At 44.1% G+C, this 23,175-nt stretch overlaps 2 protein-coding genes and 1 long non-coding RNA gene across 3 annotated transcripts; all 3 read left to right on the top strand.

Annotated features, from left to right (window-relative positions):
• The first annotated feature begins 2,060 nt into the window (after positions 1-2,060).
• Positions 2,061-3,158, top strand: LOC120601075 (uncharacterized). The gene is made up of 2 exons (XR_005652350.1): positions 2,061-2,111; positions 3,011-3,158. It is a non-coding gene; the product is annotated as an uncharacterized LOC120601075 (long non-coding RNA).
• A 5,597-nt stretch (positions 3,159-8,755) lies between these two features.
• TAS2R3 (taste 2 receptor member 3) lies at positions 8,756-12,767 on the top strand. The gene has a single exon (XM_039860602.1). It carries the CDS (start codon positions 10,519-10,521, stop codon positions 11,467-11,469), a length of 951 nt encoding a protein of 316 aa, XP_039716536.1. The 5' UTR covers positions 8,756-10,518; the 3' UTR covers positions 11,470-12,767.
• A 5,123-nt stretch (positions 12,768-17,890) lies between these two features.
• TAS2R4 (taste 2 receptor member 4) lies at positions 17,891-18,888 on the top strand. The gene has a single exon (XM_039860812.1). The coding sequence runs from the start codon at positions 17,891-17,893 to the stop codon at positions 18,788-18,790; it is 900 nt and encodes a 299-aa protein (XP_039716746.1). The 3' UTR covers positions 18,791-18,888.
• The last annotated feature ends 4,287 nt before the right edge of the window (positions 18,889-23,175 follow it).

Here is a 23,175-nt window from a genome sequence, read left to right as displayed (position 1 = left end):
CACACGAGTTTAATGCAGAATTGATTGGGGGCAGAATTACGCGTGAGGGAGAAATACCTCCACCTCTTCATTCTCTCTGATTCTCACTCAGTCCGACGATTCTACAGGAAAGTAAGTCACAGTTAATTTCTCTGCCAAGCGGTGTCTCCAGTGTCTGTTCTTTTCATCGTCTCCTCCATTGTTTCCTTCCTGCTGAGAGATGTCACTGTCAGGGAGATGCTTCAGGAATTCGTCAGGCTCACTTTTTAGAGAATTAGACTTGGCAGGCGCCAACAGCATTGAAGTCCCCTCTCACTACTGTAGTTTGTGTGCCAGTCCCAGAGTCTGTGACAGGGCGATGTGCAGCTTTTTAGGCTGTTGGAGTCACGCAGTTACAGTAATGACATTTCTGTCTCTTTATCCTTCATCTATTTTCTGTCTGCCGTGCTTTTGACCTCAGAGTCTTGTTTGTGCATACAGGTGTACATTTTTGACATTTTTTTGGTTTTTCTGTTGCACCTGGCATTTGAAAAAATGTCATCTACCATAATGGTTCAGTGAAGGCCGCACAGTCGGACAGCCTGGGTATGAATCCCCGCTTCCCCCACCGCCCAGTGACCTCTGCGCGTTTCTTACCTTCCCTGCCTCGGGTTTCTGTTTTGTTTTCCTGTGAATAAAACAGGGATGGTAGTAGTATCTACTTTACAGGGCCGCTGTGAAGAGCACAGTAAATACACGTAACTTACTTAGCACACGGTAACTGGATCAAGTGCTCAACATGTATTGGCTGTTGTTGCTGTTGACGTTATTTTAAACAAGGCATGTCACTCTTCAGCCACTAGCCACTATGACCCTTGTGAGAGCATATTAGTTTTAGTACATCGTACTTGATTTTTTGTTGTTATTAACATCCACGGATGACTGGGATTGTATTCCACTTGGGAAGTGTTTGTTTTTAATCTTCCCTGGCTTTTTGCAGGTAATGTGGGCATCTTTTGAAACACACGCCTGTGGGGCACCTGCGGTATGCCAGCGCTCACGCAGGCAGGCCCGGCTCCAGGGCCGCCCGCCCCAGCACCCCTGCCCTGCAGCGCACCCAGTCTAGGATGAGGGAGTCGGTGGGGAGGATAAGCGGGAGCCTCTGCAGCTGAACACATATGATGCACTGTGAACCGCAGTCTAGTCGCGGTAGAAATCAAATCCTGTGGGCACAGAAGGGAATTGTTAGGTTCGTTTTCAGCAGAGGAAACAGCATGAACCAAGGCCCAGAAACTTAACAGTGTCTGAAGCAAGTGAAGGACAAAACGCGAAGAGGGGGTCGGGGCTGCATGGTAAAGGGCCTTGAGAACTTGCCGAAGACTTGCAGTGGCGAGCTCTGGAGCTTTCAAGACGGAGACGTAGCATCAGAGTTGTGCTTTACAAAGAACAGTGACTATAGGGGAAGGGTTGGGAGGGGGAAAGCCTGGAGGCAGGCAGGCAGGCAGGCCTAGAAGGTGAGAAGAGTCGGGGTGAAAGGTGACACGGGGGGTTTGGGTTCACACTGAGTCATTCATTGTGCACCAGTCACGTGTCAGATCCTGGGCCAGGTTCCGGGTCAGGGATGCTGAGAACACACAGCTCCTGCCCAGAAACTGCTGGTGACACTGGATGTTAGAGGTGAGAGAAGTGGGCAGTTAGAAGGCAATCGGGCAGCCGTGTGAATAGTGGCACTTTGCTTCTGAGACTAAGGAATGTGGATGTGGGAGCAGGTTTGAGAAGAGGAAAGATCATGAGTTTAGTTTTGAACATAGTTTAATCGTAGATGTTTTAGCTTGTATTTGGCAGGGTGATGATTAATGGGCCTGGAGCTCAGAAGAGAAGTTGGGACAAGAGTGACTTTTTTTTTTCTTCTGCCAAACACATTGTAAACAGATTTTGGGAGATAACTTTCAAATGCTGCCTGGATTCTAGCTTTCTGTTATGGAAAACAATGATGTGGGTAAGATTCCCAGTCGCCTGTTTGTTTTACGATTTGTTTTCGTTGAGTGTGGTGAAATGACAGACTCGGAGACAACCACCTTTGAAAAAAAGGCTTTTGCTTACAAAAGGAGGGCACACACTTCACCGTGCAGGACCACACGGGGAAGCAGCAGGTAGGTCGGGATGCAGAAGGAGTGAGGGGAAGGTGTGGGCCAGAGCTCTAACTGTGCCTTTTCATGAGGAAACAGTGGATGAGACAGGATGGGTAAGCTGAGCAAGTTTGGGGTTGGACGGTTTGAATAATCTGCAGCAGGCTCTCGGTTCCTAGTGGTCAGGTACCAGACCCTGGCGTGAATTTGGGCAGAGAAATAGTGTCCTGGACAGCACGAGCCTGATGAAAGGCGGCCCACGGGGGGTGTGGACTCGAGACTGGTTGGAGTGCATATCAAAGGTGTGCTCGTGGGCAAGGCATTTACTGTTTCAGGTGTTAGCTAACCTTGGGAGGGGGCGGTCTCTCCTAGGGTCTGCAAGGCCCCACGCTGGCAACATATCATAAAACACAGGAAGTAAACATAGTTGATACCCAGCAACATCTGTTATCCCTTCTGCATTTATGGAACCCATGTGTTATTGGGGGTGACGATGCACAGAGCCAAAATACTGTCTCTCTGTTCTCCTTTGCAGTTAAGGTTGCTAAGGGGGTACAGGCAGAAGTCATTTGGTGGTGCTTCCAGGAAAGTTCCTTAAATCAGCAGTCCCTCACCTTTTTTGGCACCAGAGACCAGTGCTCCTATGTAAATCTAATGCCTGATCTGAGGTGGAGCTGAGGCGGAGATGCTAGCGTTGGGGAGCAGCTGCAAACACAGATGAAGCTTCACTCGCTCACCCACCGCTCACCTCCTGCTGTACGGCCTGGTTCCTAACAGGCCATAGACCAGTACAGGTCCGTGGCTTAGTGGTTAAGGACCCCTTTCTTAAATGAGCTGTTGGAAGGCTCATCCTTTGTGCTTCTTTGGACTCTCATCTGACATTTCTTTATCTGAAATGTGTTCACGATGACTTGAATCTCCAGTAGCCATCTTGGACCATGAGATGATCTTCAGGATGAAGACAGAGGAAGCTGGGATCTGTGATGACCATGGAACCACCATACCAGTCCTGGGCAGTCTACCTCTGGATTTCTTTGGGAAGCACAATAAATCTCTACCTTGTTTAAGCCACTTCTTTGTGCTTTGCCGTTAAACCCAATCCTTACTAATGTATACATTCTTACCTTTATGTACACAATCAACTCTTTACTCTTATCCTTTCTCTTAGATGACCTTCCATTGCAGGCAGAAGTACAGTCTTACCTCTGCTCCCACAGTCCTTCAGGATTTTAACCTACACCTCATTCTAAGTTTGGGGCGGGAACCAGGACATAAAATGTAACAAAATTTTAGCAATTAGCCTTAAAAAGAATAAATGCAGGCATATTCTTTTTCATCAGTTTAGTTTTACTAGTAATCCCTAATGAGGACCCTTAATTAATAGCTCCCTGTCCAATAAAGGAGCACTTAGGTAAAGAACATAATTTTCCATATGCTTCCCCTGGCAGACTAGATAATATAGAGTGAGGAGCTTCCCATTGCAAAATAACTAGATCCTAAGTACAACGTAGTTTTTACTGTATCATCAGTGTTTTAGTTGAGGTTGCCCAGAAGTTTTGGGAGAACAGGTCGAGTCGATTCTAAAGATGTATTGATAAAGACAACATACTTTTGAAGAGGAAGACTGAGATGGGGGACTTGTTCTGCCGGTTGGCAAGACTTTTTCTTTTTTTTTAAATAAAGCTATAAGTGATAAATGAAGTATATAGTGGATGCAGGAATAAACAAAAAGAATAGTGGTGTAGAATAGAGAACCCAGAAACAGACCTTTCATACATGGAAATGCAATATGGTAAAAGCGGCATTATAGTTCACTGGGTAAAGTATAGATTATTCAATAAATCATGCTAGGAAAGTTTATTATCCATTAAGAAAAAAATGAACTTGGTCTCTGCCCTACACCTTATGCAAGAATGAATTCTTGGTTACTCAAAGACTTATTTATGAAAAGGAAAACTTTAAAAATTTTGGAAGAAAATTTAAGATGATGTCTATGATTTAGGGGCATGGAAGTTTTTTTTTAAACAAAAATATAAACAGAAAACAGTGATAAATTTAACTATTAAGAATAGCCGTTTATCAAAAGCCATCAAAACAGCAAAATAACAAGTCACAGACTGGGAGAGAAGATATTTGCGATAATATAACTAAAATTCCATCTAGAATATGTAAAGGCCTACAGAGCGATAAAAATGACAGCTTAGAAAAATGGGCAAAGACATAGAGGCATTTCACAAAGAAGGAAATATAAATGATCCATTAATACAGGAAAAGGTGGTCGACTTCATCAATAATCAAGGAAATGCAAACCAGAAACTGCAGCGAAATTTCATTTTAAGCCCTCCACACCAGCAAATTTCAATACATTTGCTAGAACAAAGTGCGGGGGAAGATGTTGTAGACCAATGGGAACTCTCACAAACTGGTGGAGGAGCATAAATTGGCACTTCATTTTGAGAAAACATTTTGTCATTGACTTGTAATGTTGAGATTTCCCCCAGTTATTCCACCTTTAAGGCACACCTTGTAGGAAACATGCCCAAGGGTGTTCATAGCAAAAGTGTCCGTAATAGTGCAAAACTAGAAACAACCCAAAGGTTCATTGACAGAGAATGGATAAATAAACGCTCACACAGTGGAATGCTATACAGCGCTGTGATGTTGTAACAGGAATAACTTCAAAACGTAAAGTTGAGTCCACGTTACAGAAGATATTTGCCTAGCATGTTATTTTTATAAAGATTAAAGTCAAACAAGTAAGCGATATGTTTATGGATAGGCATCTGTATGCTAAAACTTCAAGAAGAGGGGGAATGATAAATTCAAGATGAGTTACCATAGGAAACTGCGGGAAGGCACAGCGGGTTAGATGAAGCACACAGGTGTATGCCACAGCACTAGTGTGTTTTACTCCTTAAGTTAGGGGGCGGGGTTATGGGTTCTTTGTTTGCTTTACGACTTACATATATGTTGCGTGTATTTCTAAATGTATTAAATATTACATTAAACAAATAGAAGTTTTCATAAAAATATTTCAAGTATAGGTAACATATACTGCAATGACCCTATTAATGCTGATGTTAGTAATAGCTAACAGTTAAAGAACGCTCCTGCCTTATACATTTGCATAGGCACTATTATTTAATCACCGTAACAACTCTATAAGATAAGTACTATCATTATGACTGAGGTTTAGGGACATTAACTTGCCTAAGGTCTCAAAACTAATGAGCCATAGCACTTAGGTCTGACTCCAGAACCCAGGCCCTTAAACCGTGAATTCGTATTGACCATCTGGTCCCTCCTCATTTCATTTATTGGGAACCTGAGTGTCAGAAAGTTCAAGAAATTTGCCTAATGTCACATACTTAGCTTCAAGCATTCCTGTTCCTTAGCTCAGACTACGAAATACTGTAAAATTGATCTTGAGTCCTGGTACATGCAAGAGGATATGCAGAAGAGATTACATTACAATATAATGTAAGGAGTTTATATTTTGTTGTAGTTGCACTGGGAAGCCATTGAAGTGTTTTAAGTGATGGAGCAAAACGATCTCATTTGCATTTACATTTATATTTAAGAAGGTCATTCCTGTAGCTATATGGAGAATCTGTAATAGCGGAAAATATTAGAAGTGAGGAAGTGGGTTAGGAGAACAATGAGTAGTTCAGATGAGAGGTCAAGGTAGCTTGCTCCAGGATGGAGACAGTAGCAATGGAAAATTCAAGATGTGCTTTGTAATTAGAAAGGATAAGTTATTGATGAATCGATGTGAGATCATAGGAAAGAATCAAATTAATTCTTAGGTGGTGCCTGATTTGAATAACTGGGTGAATGATGTTCGTATTTACTGAAATAGGGAAGATTGGGGGTGAGAGAGAGGGGTTTGTTTTTTTTTTAATGAGGATAAATTAAGAATTTTTTGGGATATGTTAAATTGAAATGTCTATAATACAGCCAAGTAAAGAAGTCAATAAGTCAATGGATATGGGAATGTAGAGCTCAGAGAGTGGTCTGGTGTGAAGATACACATTTTGAAATTATCGACACGTGGATAGCATTAAAATAATGAACATAATACAAACTGATTGGCAGAAGTTCTGATGTGAAAATGGCATTTATAAATTTCCTCTTGACACTCACCCCGGAACCCCAGGGAGAATGAGAAACAAATGTATGTTAGATCTTTGATGAATCTAAGAGACAACTAAAACTCCGAACCACAAAAGAGGTAGAAGGACTGTGTATCATTCAAAGTCCAGTTGGGAAAATGGAAACCAATGTATAGGTATTCAAACGGTTGGAATTTAGTGTGAGAGATCACTTATAAAAGTGGGAAGAGGAGAAGGGAGAAGGAAGGGGTACTGCAGGAGCAAAAAGGAAGATGGGGTTACACTCAGAAATCAGAAATGGATAATGTCGCTCGGCTGGAGTCTCTGAGCCTGCACCTGCTGCTGCATTGCTGGAGGAGTGTTTATAAGTCATGTCTGCTGTGGTGAAGCTATATGGCCTTGGCCAGGGCTAGTGACACTGAATAGATGGTTTCATCCAGTCCCTGCAGTCTAGCCATTGATCCTTTCCATAATCAAAAGAACTGCCAACAAGTGTCACATCGTTGGAGCAAGAAGCAGAATTTTTCTCTCGTTCTCCTTCCTTCTCATCTGCCGGTTTTCATACTGGCAGACACTACTAAGAGCAAGGCATCTGGAAAGGAAGTCTGGGAAATGGTCTGTAGAATCCCAGCCGCCATGGAATAGGGCAGAGTAGGGGGTTTGGACTCGAGAGACAGTGAGTGAATAACGAATAGGCTGCCCAAACCGGTGGTGACCACATTGATCTGGGATTTGATTTCACCTTATTTACAAGCTAATAAGTTAGCCTACCACCGTTTCATGGATGCTAGCAGAAGACACGAAACTTTGGGGTCAGCGAAAGATGATCATATTCATAGCACAGCAGCATGAACATCAGCATGTTTGCATAAGTTCCTGTGTCTGCAAGTCCCACGAGGGCAATGCAGGAGTCTAGATGGATTTCTTGATGGAGAGGTATACTGCTTTCATAGCAAGGAGTAAGCAAGGCTGCTTTTTGTCCCAGAAGGGCGCATTACCTCATCCTTCGAGGTTGCTTGCTGCAAACGGAACCCTAAAAGGTGGCCCAGGTGACGAGTGGTCAGGGCCTCACGTATTTAGCACACCCAGGAAGGTGTGTGGAAGCATGAGAAACTCTGGGAGGACTGTCTCTCCCCAGTGTCTGGTCAGAAGTGACTGGATGGACGTTTTGGGGTAACATTTTGACAGGTTAGGGCCTGTAGCTCGTGTATTGGTGCGGAGGTATCATGTCGAAAACATCTGGGTGACAGACATTCGTTCTGTTTTTGTAAAACAATGTTTGAGGGATGAAACCGAAGGTGATAAGTGAAGCCTGTGCTCATTCTGAATGGAGCGTATCCTGCAGTGCCCTGCGATGGGATCATGTCCAGTGCAAGGCCAGGATCGATGATGCGCCTCATCCGCACCAGCCAGGGGCGGGATGCGCGCATGCTTGTACGGTTTGAGGGTGAGCCTTCAGGGCTCGGATGAGATGCTCATCATGCAGACGTGTTCCTTGCCATTATGCACTCTCTGATAAGGATCTTAAGGGACCTGGAAGCCTGCACTCTATTTATCATCATGCCTACTGTGCTTTTTCGTATACCTGCCCCCGAAGCGAGCACCGTGGTACATATTGTTGATCTCTCTGCTGTGTACTTTCTTCTGTGCTGTCTTTCTTCGGTGTTCTTCAGATTAGTGAACCTAGGTTTGTATTAACAGGTATCTGTGACTCGTTTTGATGTCTGAATGATGCAAAGACCTAGACCATTATGTCTAAGTCTCTGTGGAGAAATGGCAGAGTATTGAAGGGGTGGGGATGACACCGGAATGCCTTGGTAGTCTGCTGACTTGGAGTTTGAGATTTATTCTCCCTGCTCGTGGTCTTCAGGGTTGCCCAAGTGAAAAATCTCAGCTCCTGTCAGGAGGTTCCTTACACGCAGCATACCCTGTCCTTCTCTCTGTTTATGCTTCCTCTATACTCTATATTTTGTAAATAGTCATCCTTTTTTTAAAAATCTCTTTTTAAAACTCTTCCAGAATTGCTCAGTTTATGCTAATTGTTTCTTGTCAGGGTCCTGAGTGATACTTTGGTTTTTTTTTTATTCAAAAGAACAGTTGAGAGCAAGAACATGATGTCTCAGTCTTCCTAGATGTCTACAGCCTGGGGTGAAAGATCCAAAGACCCCAAAGCATGGTTGGGGTGTCGATCCCTCCAATAAACCATGTTTAGAGCTGCAGGCTTTAATGAATTGGACTTGGAATATAAATAGTTATTTTGGTGGGTAATGGTCAGCATACATTGTAGAAGCACCCATTATTAATGCCAGGATATTTATTCATAGGATGATAGCTTTAGTATTTATGTTAAAAAATGGAATGATATAACTGGGCAATGTTAATGATGGTATCCAACAAAGTCTTTTCAGAAATTGAACTCTGGTCACCAGCTCATGTGGTGTACATGGAAACACACTGTCCTGGGAAATAACCAGAAGACAAGAAAGAAAAATTATAGTTAACCCTAAATTGCTCAATGATGACTTATAAAAAGGTACAAGTTCTAACTTTGGAAGGGGTAAAAATAATTGGGTTAGTAAAAAAGTATAATCAAACATAAATGGTATGTGAAATGTATTCTGATATATTGTATATTCAGAACTTCCTCCTCACTGCATAATTCTAATACACGTATAGGAGAATCTTATTAGTGTATTTCTTCTCATGAGGGGATGTAAATGATGTTATAAAAACAAAAATCAGTCATGAGAGAAAACTGAACAGGGTTGGTGGCACGTTGTGGGATCAGCCCTATGACTGCTCTAGGATCCTGTTCCAGGGCGCAGCTGGGAACTGGCCTCGTCTGATTCTGCAGCACGGAGTTCAGGAAGAATTTGGGGCCAGGTCGTTAAGTCAGCCTGAGACAGCTGAGGGAGACTGAAGAGGACTGTGTTTATGCCCGAGTATACTCCACAGTGCCCTGAAATCATGTTGTACTCCATGGAATGCCAAGATTGATGAGGTTCATCTGGCTGGGGTGAGTGGCATGTGTCTTGGGCACCTGTCCGGAAAAGACTACGTATCATTCATCCCGATTTATCATCTGCCACTCTGTGAGGTCCTTCCAAAGAGACCTAAAAGCATAGCCCTCTGCCTGCCATCGGATGACTCACTGAACTCTCTGCTCTGTATCTTGATGGCACTGGTTTCTCACCATCCTTCATATCGGTGTTTTTAAACAACATTTATCACAACTCCTTGATGTAGGTTGTAACATCAAGTTTGTGATATGCAAGCGTCACTGAAAGAAATACAATAGGATAGAAAATATCAGAGGGCCACACAAGTAGAAAGCAGAAATACGGTTTTGTGAAATCTTTGTGTTCCAACAAACACGTATTATATATATATTACATATATTTAGATTGTAATATGTTTTATATATGGTGACATACAGACGCATACATACAGAAAAGGCATATAAAAAGTACTTCACTGCTGGTCATGGTCAAAATTTGTAAGGCGCTGTTTTGTTTTAGGTAAATAAGCCTTTGGTTGACAAGCGATATCTGTGTATAAACCCCGTCGGCTTAACCACTGCTGACTTGTCAGTATAGTGGTCATGCGCTCTGAAAAAATTGGTATTGTGAGTAGCTTACGTGCTGTACTTTGTCGTTGTCATCGTCGGGTGTTCAGATGGTCAGGGAGTCCTGATGCTGTGTTCCCGGGGGAAGAAATTGGGCCCCTCAAGCAAGGCGTACTCCTGTCTCGGAGGTGTACTGTTTGGCTCTCGTCCAGGACCAGTGGCACTCACTGAACCTTTCCTGCTTCATGCACTTCAGCCTCCCTCCAGGTGACATTGGTAGTGCCTTCTGGTGGAATTCTGGTATTTTCCCCTTTCAGTGTGTGTTCCTGAGTCCTCCCTCCCTCTTGATTGTGCACGTGACTCTTCTGGTGACACTCACCTTTCTGTTCTGTGGCTCAGAACTCTACTCCCTGTGAAACTGAGTCCAAGTCTTCCATCTTCTTTGCGATTCCGACAGCTTCCTTTTCTGTGTGACACTAGACACTCTATTTGCATTTTAGCAAAGAGCTGCTGAATTTAGATCATAGATGGAACGCGATAATCCATGTCATCTGTGAAGAGGACAGACTGACTTGAAAGAGCCAGAGAGGGTTCAGCAAATTTGCTCTACCACAGTCTAAATTGGAAAGAGACCAGAGACAGGTACAGTAAAGCAGCAGGTAGAGGTGACAGAGTCACAGGGAGAAATTTCAAATCAGCGAGGAGATTGTACACCCACAGAAAGAACAAGGACTGCGTCTGCCTGACAGCGGGCATGGCGGGACTCACAGAGTGGGTGTTTCTGGTCTTGTCTGCCACTCAGTTCTTTCTGGGAATGCTGGGGAATGGTTTCATCGGGGTGGTCAACGGCAGCGGCTGGTTCAAGAGCAAGAGAATCTCTTTGTCTGACTTTATCACCACTAACCTGGCTCTCTCCAGGATTGCTCTGCTGTGGATTCTCATGTCTGATGCTGTAATACTTGTGTTCTTTCCCAAAGCACATGATGAAGGGGTGATCATGCAAGTGATTGATATTTTCTGGGCATTTACAAACCATCTGAGCATTTGGCTTGCCACCTGTCTCGGTGTCTTCTACTGCCTGAAAATCACCAGTTTCTCCCACCCCACCTTCCTCTGGCTCAAGTGGAGAGTTAACAGCGTGGTTGTGTGGATGCTGCTGGCTGCGTTGCTCCTATCGTGTGGCAGTGCTGTGTCTCTGATTCACAATTTTAAGGTCTATTCTGCCCTCTGTGGAATCGATGGCACAGGGAATGTGACTGAGCACTGTAGAAAACTAACGAACGAGTACCAAGTGACCCATGTTCTTGGCACCCTGTGGAACCTCCCGCCCCTCATCATGTGTCTGGCCTCCTACATCGTGCTCATCCTCTCCCTGGGGAGGCACGGGCGGCGGATGCAGCACAACAGCGCCAGCTCCAGCGATGCCAGCACTGAGGCCCACAAGAGGGCCACTAAAATGATGCTCTCCTTCCTCTTCCTCTTCCTGCTTTACTTTCTTGCCTTTTTAATTACAACATCCAGTTATTTCCTACCAGGAACTAAGATGACTCAGATGATTGGAGAACTAATTACAATGATTTATCCTGCCAGCCACTCATTTGTCTTCATTCTGGGAAACAGCAAGCTGAAGCAGACATTTGTGGAGATGCTGTGGTGCGAGTCTGGTCGTCTGAAGTCTGGATCCAAGAGACCCTTTTCCCCATAGAACAGCAGAGGGGGCCGGAGGGAGCCAGGGCGTCCTTCCGCCTGGCTCAAGACCGCAGGGCGCTTCCTGACCCTCCCGTGACACCAGTCCTGTAACATCGGTAGGAAAGAGACGCTGCTGCTTTGCCCTGTCTCACCTGGGGACGCGTCTCGTGGCCTCTCTTGGTGCGGTTGTTTAGGAGAGGGTGAAACGGCCTTTGGAAAATGTCCGTATAGTAAAAACGCTCTCGCTGTGTAGACAAAGGGTTGCATTTTCACGACTATCGGCCCGACGTAACGAGCGGATCGCTGGCTTAGACGTGAAGTTTATACCGACTGCGATGAGCTGACGTTGAGAAAACAGCGCAGTGAGCTCGAGGCAGAGACAAAGGCAGTGCGGTCCCAGACTCGGATCTGAATCCCGCTTCTGTCCGTCTTCCGAGACTTTTGGCCTTTGATGCGTTACTTTAATCCCATGTCTGATCCTCTCGCTCCTCATTTTAAAATGTGGACCGTGACATCGACCTCACAGGGCTTTAGGGATCCATGAGGCCACGCGTGCTGACGTGTCAGCGTAGCGTACGGTATGAAGCACTCAACAGGGGAAACTGTCGCTGTAACTGACAGCGAATTGAGCAGCGACAGCGATTCCCACAAGCTGCCGGTTTCCACTGTGTGGGGACAAGGCCCTCGGACACTAGGTTCCACCCAGTCCAGTCTTCCAATGGTGTTCCTTTGTCATGTGGCTAAAGTAAGTTTTCAAGTAATTTTTAATTTTTTTAGACTGAGCAAAACTCCAAGATGCATATTTGCTTTAAACACTTCAGAGTTTTTAAAAATATAATATAAGCAGTTTTTATAAGTTTAATCACTTTTATTTTAATAAAATTTCACAGGCATCGATTTTGCTTCCTCTCAGTGAACAGTGGCGACAAGTCAGTGAGAATATTATTGCTTGAGATCACGAAGAATTCTCAAAGTTGTGAACATGTGCAGTTGGGACACATGGCAGTTCTGAATCCGGATTTCTATCACAGTCTCCCATGTGGGGGCTGCTGTTGCTAAGAATGTGCACCTCGAAACCAGACAGCCTGGGTTCAAATCCCGGCCCTGGCCCTTATGAACGGGCCGATCTGGCGGAAGATTTTTAGTCTCTCTCCGTTTCTCTTTTCTTGTTCGTGAAATGGGAATAGTAGGAGTATTTTGTCCATAGGGTTGCTGGAAGGAGCGGATGAGTTAGCATATGAGAAATGCTTAGAGTCCCACATGGAGTACATATTCAATAAACATCGCTGTTCTTATTGCTGTTGTTATGTTGTTATGAAATTAATTTTAGGATTGTTCTGGGATCTATATATTCATTTCTAGAATTACACAAATAAAATGCCTTTCGGTTTGCATTGTTGGCCTTCAAATGGATACTTGCCTCTTGAAGTTGCTAGGAAAATTCCTAATTCTGACATATCTTAAAATTCCCTTTCAAAAGATGTCTGCTGAGACTAAAAGTATGAGTTAATATTCATTCCCAACTTACTAAAATATAAAGATTCTGGAACGGGTCTTTCTGTAATTCCTAGAAATCTGTGCTTCTTTTCATCACAGGGCAGCGTTACTATGGGAACCCGTGCTGCCTAGATTGGCATCCGCCGTGTTAACCCTGCCCCAGCCCCTGCTCTGGGATTTACCCTCACCCACACTTGACCATTTACTTCTTCTTGTGTCTGTCGCTTTGACAACTTCTCTGCCCCGCTGTGACCTTCTGGTTCTTCAGCCCTTCCTGAATTACATGCTTCTGCCTTCTGCCTTAGGCTTGCAGATTTTCCTCTCTTTCAGTTGAATGTAGCATTTTACTAGAGATTTCGTCTTGCCCCTTGTTGGGTTCTCGGTGCCTTTGGCTGACTTCTGAAGGGTCCCTCCCTTCTCTTTCCACTGTGGCTCCTTTAAATCCTACCCTGACCCAACAGACTCATCATAGGCAATGCAGTGGACACTCTAAAGTTACCACCACCGTTCTCTTCATGGGAGCCAGGAGCTAGCTGGACAACGTGGACTCCCCCGAGCGGGCAGGCGTTTGCTGCGGTGGTCTGTTGGCTGAGTGCAGTTACCTTCCCTGAGCTGAGTGGAAGTGTGGTATCAATTCACACCCCCTCCCCTGCTTCCTCAGTCAGAGAAATTCAGAGGCAATTCCTGGGAAATCTCAGACTTTGTTCTACAACATTAGTCATACGTGGACTGTCATTGACCAAGGTCAAGGGTGGGCGTGGGGCCATCTTTCTCAGTAATAGGTGAGTCTCTGAGGAAGGGAGCCTCGCCTGCTGCTAGGGGCACAGAGATGGGACGCTTAGCTGTTTGGGAGAGGATCTGGCCTTGTAAATCACCAAGGGGATACCTGACCTGCCAGCTCCTCCCTGAGTCCCAGGGCGGGGAAAGAATTCCTAATCAATGCCTGAGGCCCAGTTTTGAGAAGCCCTGGGAGGGGCCATCTTATTTGTTTGTTTTTGCTTTCAGTGAATTAACTTCAGTTGCTCAACCCCTTCAATCTAGTTGTTTCATGCACAAAGGACCAGAGCATGGCTTTTCCCCACTGTGACCAGGTTCCTTGGGTCAAAGTATGGGGGTGAGAATTGTCCCTGCTTTTGGAGTCCGATTATAAGTTAGAGCTTGTCCTAAGGCTATGTGTGCGCTCCAAACACATCTATTCTTTGGTGTATTGCTGGGGACTTTAACACATTAATCAGTAGCAGCTTATGACAGTAGCTTATGAGACCTTCCAGATTTCCATCTGGGGACCCTCTGTTCTAGGTCTCATGGGACTACTTTTCATTTTTAGTACTCTCTGACCTCTTAGGCCCAGTTCATAGATTCTGACATTTAATGAGTTTAAACTGTAGTTTGGAGTCCAGGAGGATTATAAATGAAAAAGACAAATGAACAATGAAATAACAACAACAAAACTACATTCCAGATTTCTCGAACAGTTTCAGTGCTGACCAGTGCTCTTTACCTCATGCAACATCCGTGATACTTCCCAACTACGGATGAGCAGGACTGTCTAGAGGACCTTACACTTGTGTTTGCGATTTTTCGTGACTTGAGATAAGTGGAAAGGAATGCCATTTGTTTGTATTTCACAAAAAGTTCTGTTTTAAGAAAGCAAAGGTGACCTTATAACCCCCAAGGACTGCTGCCGGCAATTGTATATTATGTTCTCGTATTTCTGCATTTTGCTGGACTGGAAAGATGTATAATGCGGTGGCTTCGGCACGAGCGGCTCTGTTTGCCTGGAATCCCCTTTCTCACTCTTCAGCTTTGTTGGGTCCTCTCATCCTTTACGACCTGCCTCCTCCGGGAAAGTTTCTCTGACTCTCTCGGGTAAATTTAAGCATTTGTTCTGTGTGTTTTTCTGCAACGTTGTACATGCTTCTTATCACGTTACTGGGATGGTTGTTTATGCGGCATATCTGTACCTACTAGGCGCACATACTTCACTCTTATTTATCTCTCTAGTTGCATCTCTCACCACTTCCTCTCCTTGTTTCCCTCCGTTCTTGTTTTCTGAACCCACCTCACTCTTTGTCACCTCTTTCAATACAATTGTCCTCTTCTTTTTAACATCCTTCTCCCTTCCACCCTGGCCTTCGGCTTGGATAACCACTTTGCACCCTTAAGACTTAACTTGTCTGTCTCCCCATTGAAGCCTTCCCACAGCCCCCAGGGCTGGGCCGAGTGCCCCTCCTGAACCTTGCCACGGGCCCTTTGCCTTTCCTGTTTTAGCACCTAATACTCTGATCTAATTCTCCATTTGTCTGTCTCTCCCGCTCTTCTGTATGTTCTTTGAAGGCAGGGCGTGAGTGATTCTTCTCTGGTTCCCCAGCTCCTCACTTATTAGTGCCTGGATGTTAATGATGTATTGAGTGAACACACCGGTGAGGGCCCCCTCGCATAGTGGAGCTCAGTCTCAGAAAGGTCTTCCACCGTAGACACTGATTTTCTATGCTATTTGGCAGTCACTTACTTTCTCTGATTTTCATTTCCTCACCTGAAAATAGAGATCACCATATCTTCCTAGGACTGTTTTAGGATCACCTGAGGTTGGTGATGCCCAGCGCTGGAAGAAAGACAGCAGCGCTCAAAAAAGCCCGAGAAACATAAGTTTCCTTTTTCCTTCCTGCTAAGCAACATCGGTACTCTTCTGAAAACACTTCAGAGTTCGTAGTTCTTATTTATTCGCGACCGATGTCATTCTTCAAAGCCTTCATCGAGTAAGCCAGGTCATCTTTGTACTCTGACTGTTCGCCCTAAAGCTTTCCCTACAGATCTGCCAGGCAGCAGGGTTTGGGCTCACGACTGCTACGCACCCACCAGTGGGTCTTCTGGGCTCCAGGAAGTAGTCAGATGTTCGAGGCTCTCACAGGCCACTGTGGCACCAGCCTATTGCGTGGGTATGGTTCAGGGACCCAGCTCACCAGCAGCGCAGCTGGGCCTTCCTCTTTGATGATGCCCTGGCTGCCAATCATACAGCTCAGGAGCAAAGACAAGAGACCCATGTTCAGGTAAAAGCTTCACGTCCCAAAGGAGCCAATTTCTCTTGTAATAATTTTATACACATAGCTTCCACAGTTGAGCCAAGGGACAAACACGTAAGAAGAGTCACCACACTCAAAGAAGCCCAAAGCAGGGAGTCTTCATAAGATATTTATATGTAACTGAGGGTCAGATTCTCATACAGAGGGAGAAAGGGTTTTGTTAATACTTTTCCTATACTGACCCTTTCAGAAATACCTTCTGACAGAACCAGCTTACCCACTGATCGCGCCAGCCAACACAATCACATGTTCATTATAGTAACTCCTGCTACCGAGAACCCAAAACTCGGTATGTCACACTCCGAATGAGGCCTATTACTGCCCAATACTGGCTCCCCCCCTCTTTTGGAGAACACTTAATTCTTACATATACTCTATATTACTTATTCTGTTTAGACATGGTATATATAATATTTCAACTTAGTTATTTAATTCAGTAATCTATTTTATAGATAATTAAGTAGAAATCTGTGCTATAATGTAATCTTCCCTTTAATCATTGCTTTGCCTGTTCGCCCTGCGTTTGGCCTTTAACCGGTCGGGGCCTGCTTCTGTCAGTGCCCATTAATTTTACATGAAAAACTTTTGTAAGCAGCTGGGCTCCGGCTCAGGGAATTCTTGCAGGGTCACCTTCCAGCCCTCTGTCCTACGGGCCTCATGAATTTACTCCCCCTTCCGGACCTGGTAGTCTTCACAGTGTTACTCCTTCTTCTCATCTATTCCTACTGGGTCTGGTAATAAGACTTCGGATGCTCCACCGTGATGCTGGTTGGTAACCTATCGTGGCCGCATCCAGGGTTGCACCTTGGCCCTACCCAACTGCTAGAGCACGTAAGAGATGCCATACTCTCATACTCTCACTCGTAGTTTCTGATAATATCATTTGTCAGGCATATTGTGCCCTTTCCTCTCTTAGAAATTACAGAGAAATCAGGCAGTAAGGTGGCTATCTATTTGGCTCACAAAACTATAACTAAAGCTTTACCGTGTATCCGGTGCCAGAGTACTCTGATTGACAATTAAATTATTTCCTCCTAAGAGGAAATAATTATATGTGATTTAAACATAAAACCCAGATCTATAAAGGAGGAAATAGTTATGTGTGATTTAAACATAAAACCCAGATCTATAAAGGAATACGTGAAATGGCTGCCATTTCTTTTCCAAGCAAAAACAGATCGAAGCAAATGATTATGGCACAAATCTATGTATGTGACTGAGAGGGTGGAGAGCTTTCTTAAGGAGATGCGAGGTCCTTGAATTTGATCTGTTAGACAACTGTAAATCACTGTATGTGCTCGGGAATGAACGAGTAACATTAAGATGCCCAGGATGACAGCTGCATCATGAACAAATTAGCGGGGAGCTGGATCCGGGCAATTCATGGATGTGTAGTTGGGGGTGGGTGGGCGGGCGGGTAGGAGTGGGGCATGAGGGTTCCCACCACATTCTGTGGTTGCTGTGAAGAAAAGCTGCATTCACTCAAAAGAGCGACAGCAGCAGTGCCGGCCTGGAGCTCCGTCATTTGGATTTGACGTCCCTGAGGCCCGCCGTACCTCCTCCCCTAAGCCTCCTTCTCTTGGAGGAGTGGACTTGCAGGTTCACCGGGGCTGTTTTAATTGGGCATTTCTAAGGAGAACAGGATATGAATGAAGAAATAGTAATGCAATCCTTGGAAGATTTGCATCTCAGTAAAAGCAGCTGGCTCTTAGACCAGTGATGGCTCATCTGCCGCACCAGGGAAAAGTGAAAAAGGAAATGTCCTTCCCAGCTGGATGCCGGTGCCCGCTGCACATTTCCGTATGTCTCCTGCTCCCAGCATCAGCACCACAACTGTTGAATCCTCAATGAGAAAAGATGCTCCTAACGCCCTTTACCTCTGCCATTATTTTCTCAATGATTTTGGATGTCGCAGGACTCATTGTGAATCTGTTTATTGTGGTGGTCAACTACAAGACTTGGGTGGAAAGCCGCAGAAGCTCCTCTTCTGATAAGATCCTGTTCAGCGTGGGCATCACCAGGTTTCTGATGCTGGGGCTGTTTGTCCTGTACATTAACTACTTCCTCATTTCTTCAGATGCTGAAAGGCCAGTCCGCATATCCAATTTGTACCTGTTCTCTTGGCTGTTTTTGGACTCTAGCAGTCTCTGGTTTGTAACCTTGCTCAACGTCTTGTACTGCGTGAAAATCACGAACTTCCGACACTCAGTTTTTCTTCTGCTGAAACGAAATCTCTCCCCAAAGACCCCCAGGCTGCTGCTGGCCTGCGTGCTGAGTTCTGCCTTTACCACGCTCCTGTACGCTGTGGTCGGACAGACATTCCTTCCCAAATTTGCGGCTGGGCGAAATGGCACAGTGTTTGACATCACTGAGGGCATCTTGTCTTTGGTGATCTCTCTGGGCTTGAGCTCGTTTCTCCAGTTCACCATCAATGTGACTTCCGCCTCCTTGTTAATATATTCCTTGAGGAGACACATACAGACGATGCGGAGAAACGCCAGTGGTTTCTGGAATCCCCAGACCGAGGCTCACGTGGGCGCCATGAAGCTGATGGTCTGTTTCCTCCTCCTCTACGTTCCGTATGCAGCCGCTGCCCTCTTCCTCTACCTCCCTTCTGACATAGAGGTGGGTTTGGAATTCAGATCTGCGTGTCTGATTATCTCTACCTTTTACTCTCCGGGACATTCTGTTCTCATTATTCTCACCCACCCGAAGCTGAAAACTAAAGCAAAGAAGATTCTCTGTTTCAACAAATAGTGGCATATCAGTAGTCAGGAGTGGCCGGGGTTACCTCGTGGTTTGGGAACGAGATTTTCTGTTAGCAGTTTTCCTGGGATCTGAGGAATTCATGTCTGTAACTGCCGACCTGACTTTCTAGCCCTTCGAGTGCCTGTATTTCAGTGTATTCTACAGTTTTTCTGCTAATATTTTGAAACTAGGCACTTTCTCGAAGGTGCTGTTTGAAATGTCCTGTATTCCGCGCGGGCGTCGCACCCCTGGCGGTGGAGCCCACGTCGCTCTCTCGGCGGCTGACACACCGGTGGGCGGTCCCTGCCGGCTGCAGTGCAAACCCTGACAATTGCTTATGTTTCTTTTTTGTAATGCAAGTACCTGACTTAAGCTCTTCCTTTTTCCTTTTTCCCTTTTTTTAAATTTTTATTTTTATTATTTTTATCAAGGTAACATTGGTTAATAACATTATGTAAGTTCCAGGTATACAATACTGTGATTTCATATCCGTATATACTATGGCGTGTTCACCACCGAAAGTCTAGTTTCCCTCCTTCATATACATCTGACCCTCCCCTTACCCATTGCCCGCTCCCCGCACTCACTTCCTTCTCTGGTAGCTACGTGTCTGTTTATATCCATGAGTTTGTTTTTGTTTTGTTTGTTCATTTATTTTTTTTTTTTACACTCCATATGTGAGTAATCATACAGCTTTTGCCCTTTTCCATCTGTCATATTTCACGTAGCGTAATACCTTCAGGGTCTAGCCATATTATCACGAATGACAATATTTCATCTTTTTTATGGCCAAGTAGTATTCCACTGTATATTTAGCTATCTATATATATTTGTGTGTGTATATATATATATATATATATATATATATATATATATACCACATCTTCTTTATTAATTTATCTGTCAATGGACACTTAAGTTGTTTCCATATCTTAGAAAACAGTATGGAGGTTCTTTAAAAAATTAAGACTGGAACTACCATGTGATCCAGCCATCCCTCTTCTGGGTAGTTACCTAATTTGAAAAGATAGAAGGCACCCCTCTATTCAATGCAGCATTATTTACAACAGCCAAGACATGGAAACAACCTGACTTAAGCTTTGATTGTGAGACACGCCCTTCAACGAATAAACACATTGCCAGCCACACAACTAGGCGACCAGCCAGGCCACCTCCCCCGCCCCCGGAGGCTCCTTTGTTTTAGGGATCTTGGTTGATTTCATTAACTGACCACTTGGGCCATATGTTTTTCTTTTCCTGCACTTTAAATTCCCACTCTTATGTTTTAAATTCATCAATAAAGAGTGAGCCCTCCAAACCCTATGCCTCCACCCCCTACGCCAATAAAAGCGGAATCCTAGGCCCGGGTGCTCTTTCTCCTTGTGACCTCACTGTGTGGCCCCAAGTGTGCTGTGTAATTTCCAGGTTCTTTGTGGAATAAACCTTTATTATTTCAAAGTGTCCTGATGGTTATTGCAGAAGGGGGTCTTGCAGTCACAATGAGGAGCACGAGGGCCCGTCCAGCCACAGTACTCATTATCGACAGGCTGAGACTGGTACATGGCCACCATCGTTAGTTAAAGTTTTGAGGTTTAGCTGAGGAGTCCTGTGTGAGGACTCAGCCCCGGGTAAATGGTCACTGGGGGCCACTAGGTTGGCTGAAAGTTCAGCAAGAGGGTGCAAAGAGAAACGGAAAAGAGGGTGGTTTCAGAGAGGAAAGGGAGGAAAAAAAGAGAAAGGTAAAAAGAAATAGGTGTACATTATGGCGGATGTACAGAAAAAGTGTCCTCAACTCGCTGGGTGACAGTAACTGAGCTATTACTACCAAGGAACTCTAGGACCGAATTTTTAGGTTTGTTCTAGAAGGAAGGAAAGGGCCAGAGTTGATAGGTGGAGGAAAGTGATAAGTATTAAGGAAGCCCAATCCAGGGTAGTTCCAAGGATTTTAAAATCCAGGGGGTTGAGGTGGGGGGGAGGGCAGCCTGAGGTCAAAGCAAGTGCCAAATAGTGACATTGACACAGTCAGCGTGCGACTTTGAAAAAGAGTGTAGCCCATCCTGTGATATGGAATTTGGTGGAAAGCCAAGAGGAGCCATTGCACTGGTAGTGGGAGTGCCTGACTTTTGGTGGATTTATGTCTTCTCCTTGTGAATATATGCACTGAGTTGTGTGGGCACAGCACAGTTCTCCAGGAGAACTATTTTTTTTTTGTTTTCCTTTTCCTGCTTGGAACAGCAGAGCCCGAGAGGAGCGGGAATTTGAACATGAAATATTGATCATTTTTAGAATGAGAATTAGGGACTAATTTACATAGGTTTTTTTTTTGGTATTTATAAAATATGTAATATTTGCACATCTCAAAATAAATAATCTTATTAAAATCATATTCTCTTTATTAACAAAAAAAAAAAAAGAGAGAAATCTCTACAATTTACGAACAATTTGATTTTCTTTATTTAGGTCACCAGAATCTCGACTATAATATTTAGTAAGAATTACCCAAACTGATACTTTATACTAAAAAAACGGGGGGTATTCATCATGTTAGAAGCTTATGATTAGGAGATAAGAAGATTACTGAGTGATTAAATGTGCACTATGACATAAGAACTCTACAGGAGTAGCAGAAACCCTCATGGTTCCCCAACATCTGTTCTCTCTCTCCTCTCTGCCACAGTAACAGAATGTTTAGCTACCTAGAATTTGGGCAAATGATTACATCTTACAGCTCTCCCTTACGAGCAGGTATTGCCGTGCGATCAAGTTCCGCCAGCGGAGCATGAGCTGAGGTGATGTGTAATTTCTAGGTGACACCCCCGGAACAGGTAGCCATGCCCTCCCTTTCCCTTTTCCCTTTTCTTCTTCCTATGTGCTGAAGGTAATGATTGGTCACCTGGGATCCTGCGGCTGAGGTGACTGCCTGGGGACTGCGGACCAATTACCCATCCTAGAGTTGGCTACGTGGTACCTGACACCGTGGAGCTGTCACACCAGCTCTGGACCTTAACTGCAGGACTGAGTGTTCATGAGAAATAAACATCTGCTTCTTTCAGACACTGTCGTTCTGGCTTTCTCTTGCCTTACTCAAATAATCCGTGCTACACCATAAGTGTGTATAATCGTGTATATCTTTATGGTGAAGTAGTTTGTAGTTATTTACTGTTTTGCAGTCAAAGAACATTTTTATATGACCTGACAAAATACCCGTAATGTATTACTAAGTGAAATAAAAATAAACATGCATATGCAGTATGATACCAACTTTTGTAAAAATAATATGTATATGCAGAGAAAATGGCACACAGCAATTATTTTTAGGTGGAAAGTTTTGAGTAATTTTTTACATTTCCAAGTTCCTATGATAAACATATATTTCTTTTGTAATCAGAAAAAAACATGTCCTTTAAAATATATACAGTATATAAATATCTGCAAGTCTGTCTATCTAAAGGTACATGAGGTGTTCTGGCGTCAACATCCAGTTTCGCCTCACGAGAAAGGCCAAGTGACTGACCTTTCTTCTGGTTTGTCTGGATTCTTCTTCTTGTACCAGCGAAGTTCTGCTAATTAATTTCTTGATTGTCTTACACCGTTTTCATCTTTCCCCCCACCTGGGCTGGATGTGCTGTTCTTATATTAGGACTTCTGTTAGGACTGTTTTTGCTATTTGTAGAAAGTCTTAAGTCTTTGTTTAGGCACTTGCCCAAATGTCCTCCTTGGGCACAGTTTTTAGCAGTGCTGTGGGTTTGGAGTTTTGCTGGTTCTAATATGCTCTGCCACGATGTACTTATTAACCAGGAATTTAAAAACTTTTTTGGTGTTTGTTTCTTCAGGATATGATAAGTTATAGGCTCTCTAATATAAATATGCAATATCCTGCATCGCCCTACATTCTCTGCCTACATTCAGGAAAGGGGAATGTTTAAAACTCTTTGTTAAGAGCTGTCACTTTCTGGAATGAAGAGTGAGTACCAGGGCAGTGTCTGTATAACATTATGAAACATCTGCTGCCGTCGCTTGGGGACATTGCCATTTAACTTTTAACTGCTACACACCCAACATTGTCTCAGCTACATTTTCACATGTGATTTTATTGGTTTCTCACAACTTTTTTGGCAGTCAGTATAGGTATTAATTATACCCATTGTACAGATGAGAAATTAGTGGCTTATTATAATAAAACTAGGAAGGGGTAGATCCAAGGTTCCAATTTGTCTTCTGATTCTAAAATCCAGTTATTTTTTTCACTATATCACAAGGTGGGTGAAAAGACATAGAGAGAGAGTAGTGTCGTGACAATTGTAAAGTTTTATTTTCTAGAAGAAGAAAATATTCAAAATGATGTCTGAAGAAGGATTTGTCCTGCCTGAAAACCCACCTAGGACTACTGAGAT

This window comes from Pteropus medius, unplaced genomic scaffold (genome assembly GCF_902729225.1).
Source record: "Pteropus medius unplaced genomic scaffold, Ma_sr-lr_union100, whole genome shotgun sequence".
In the NCBI taxonomy this organism is placed as follows: Eukaryota; Metazoa; Chordata; class Mammalia; order Chiroptera; family Pteropodidae; genus Pteropus; species Pteropus medius.
The sequence above is the reverse complement of the archived record's forward strand: the minus strand, read 5'-3'. Positions and strand labels throughout refer to the sequence as shown.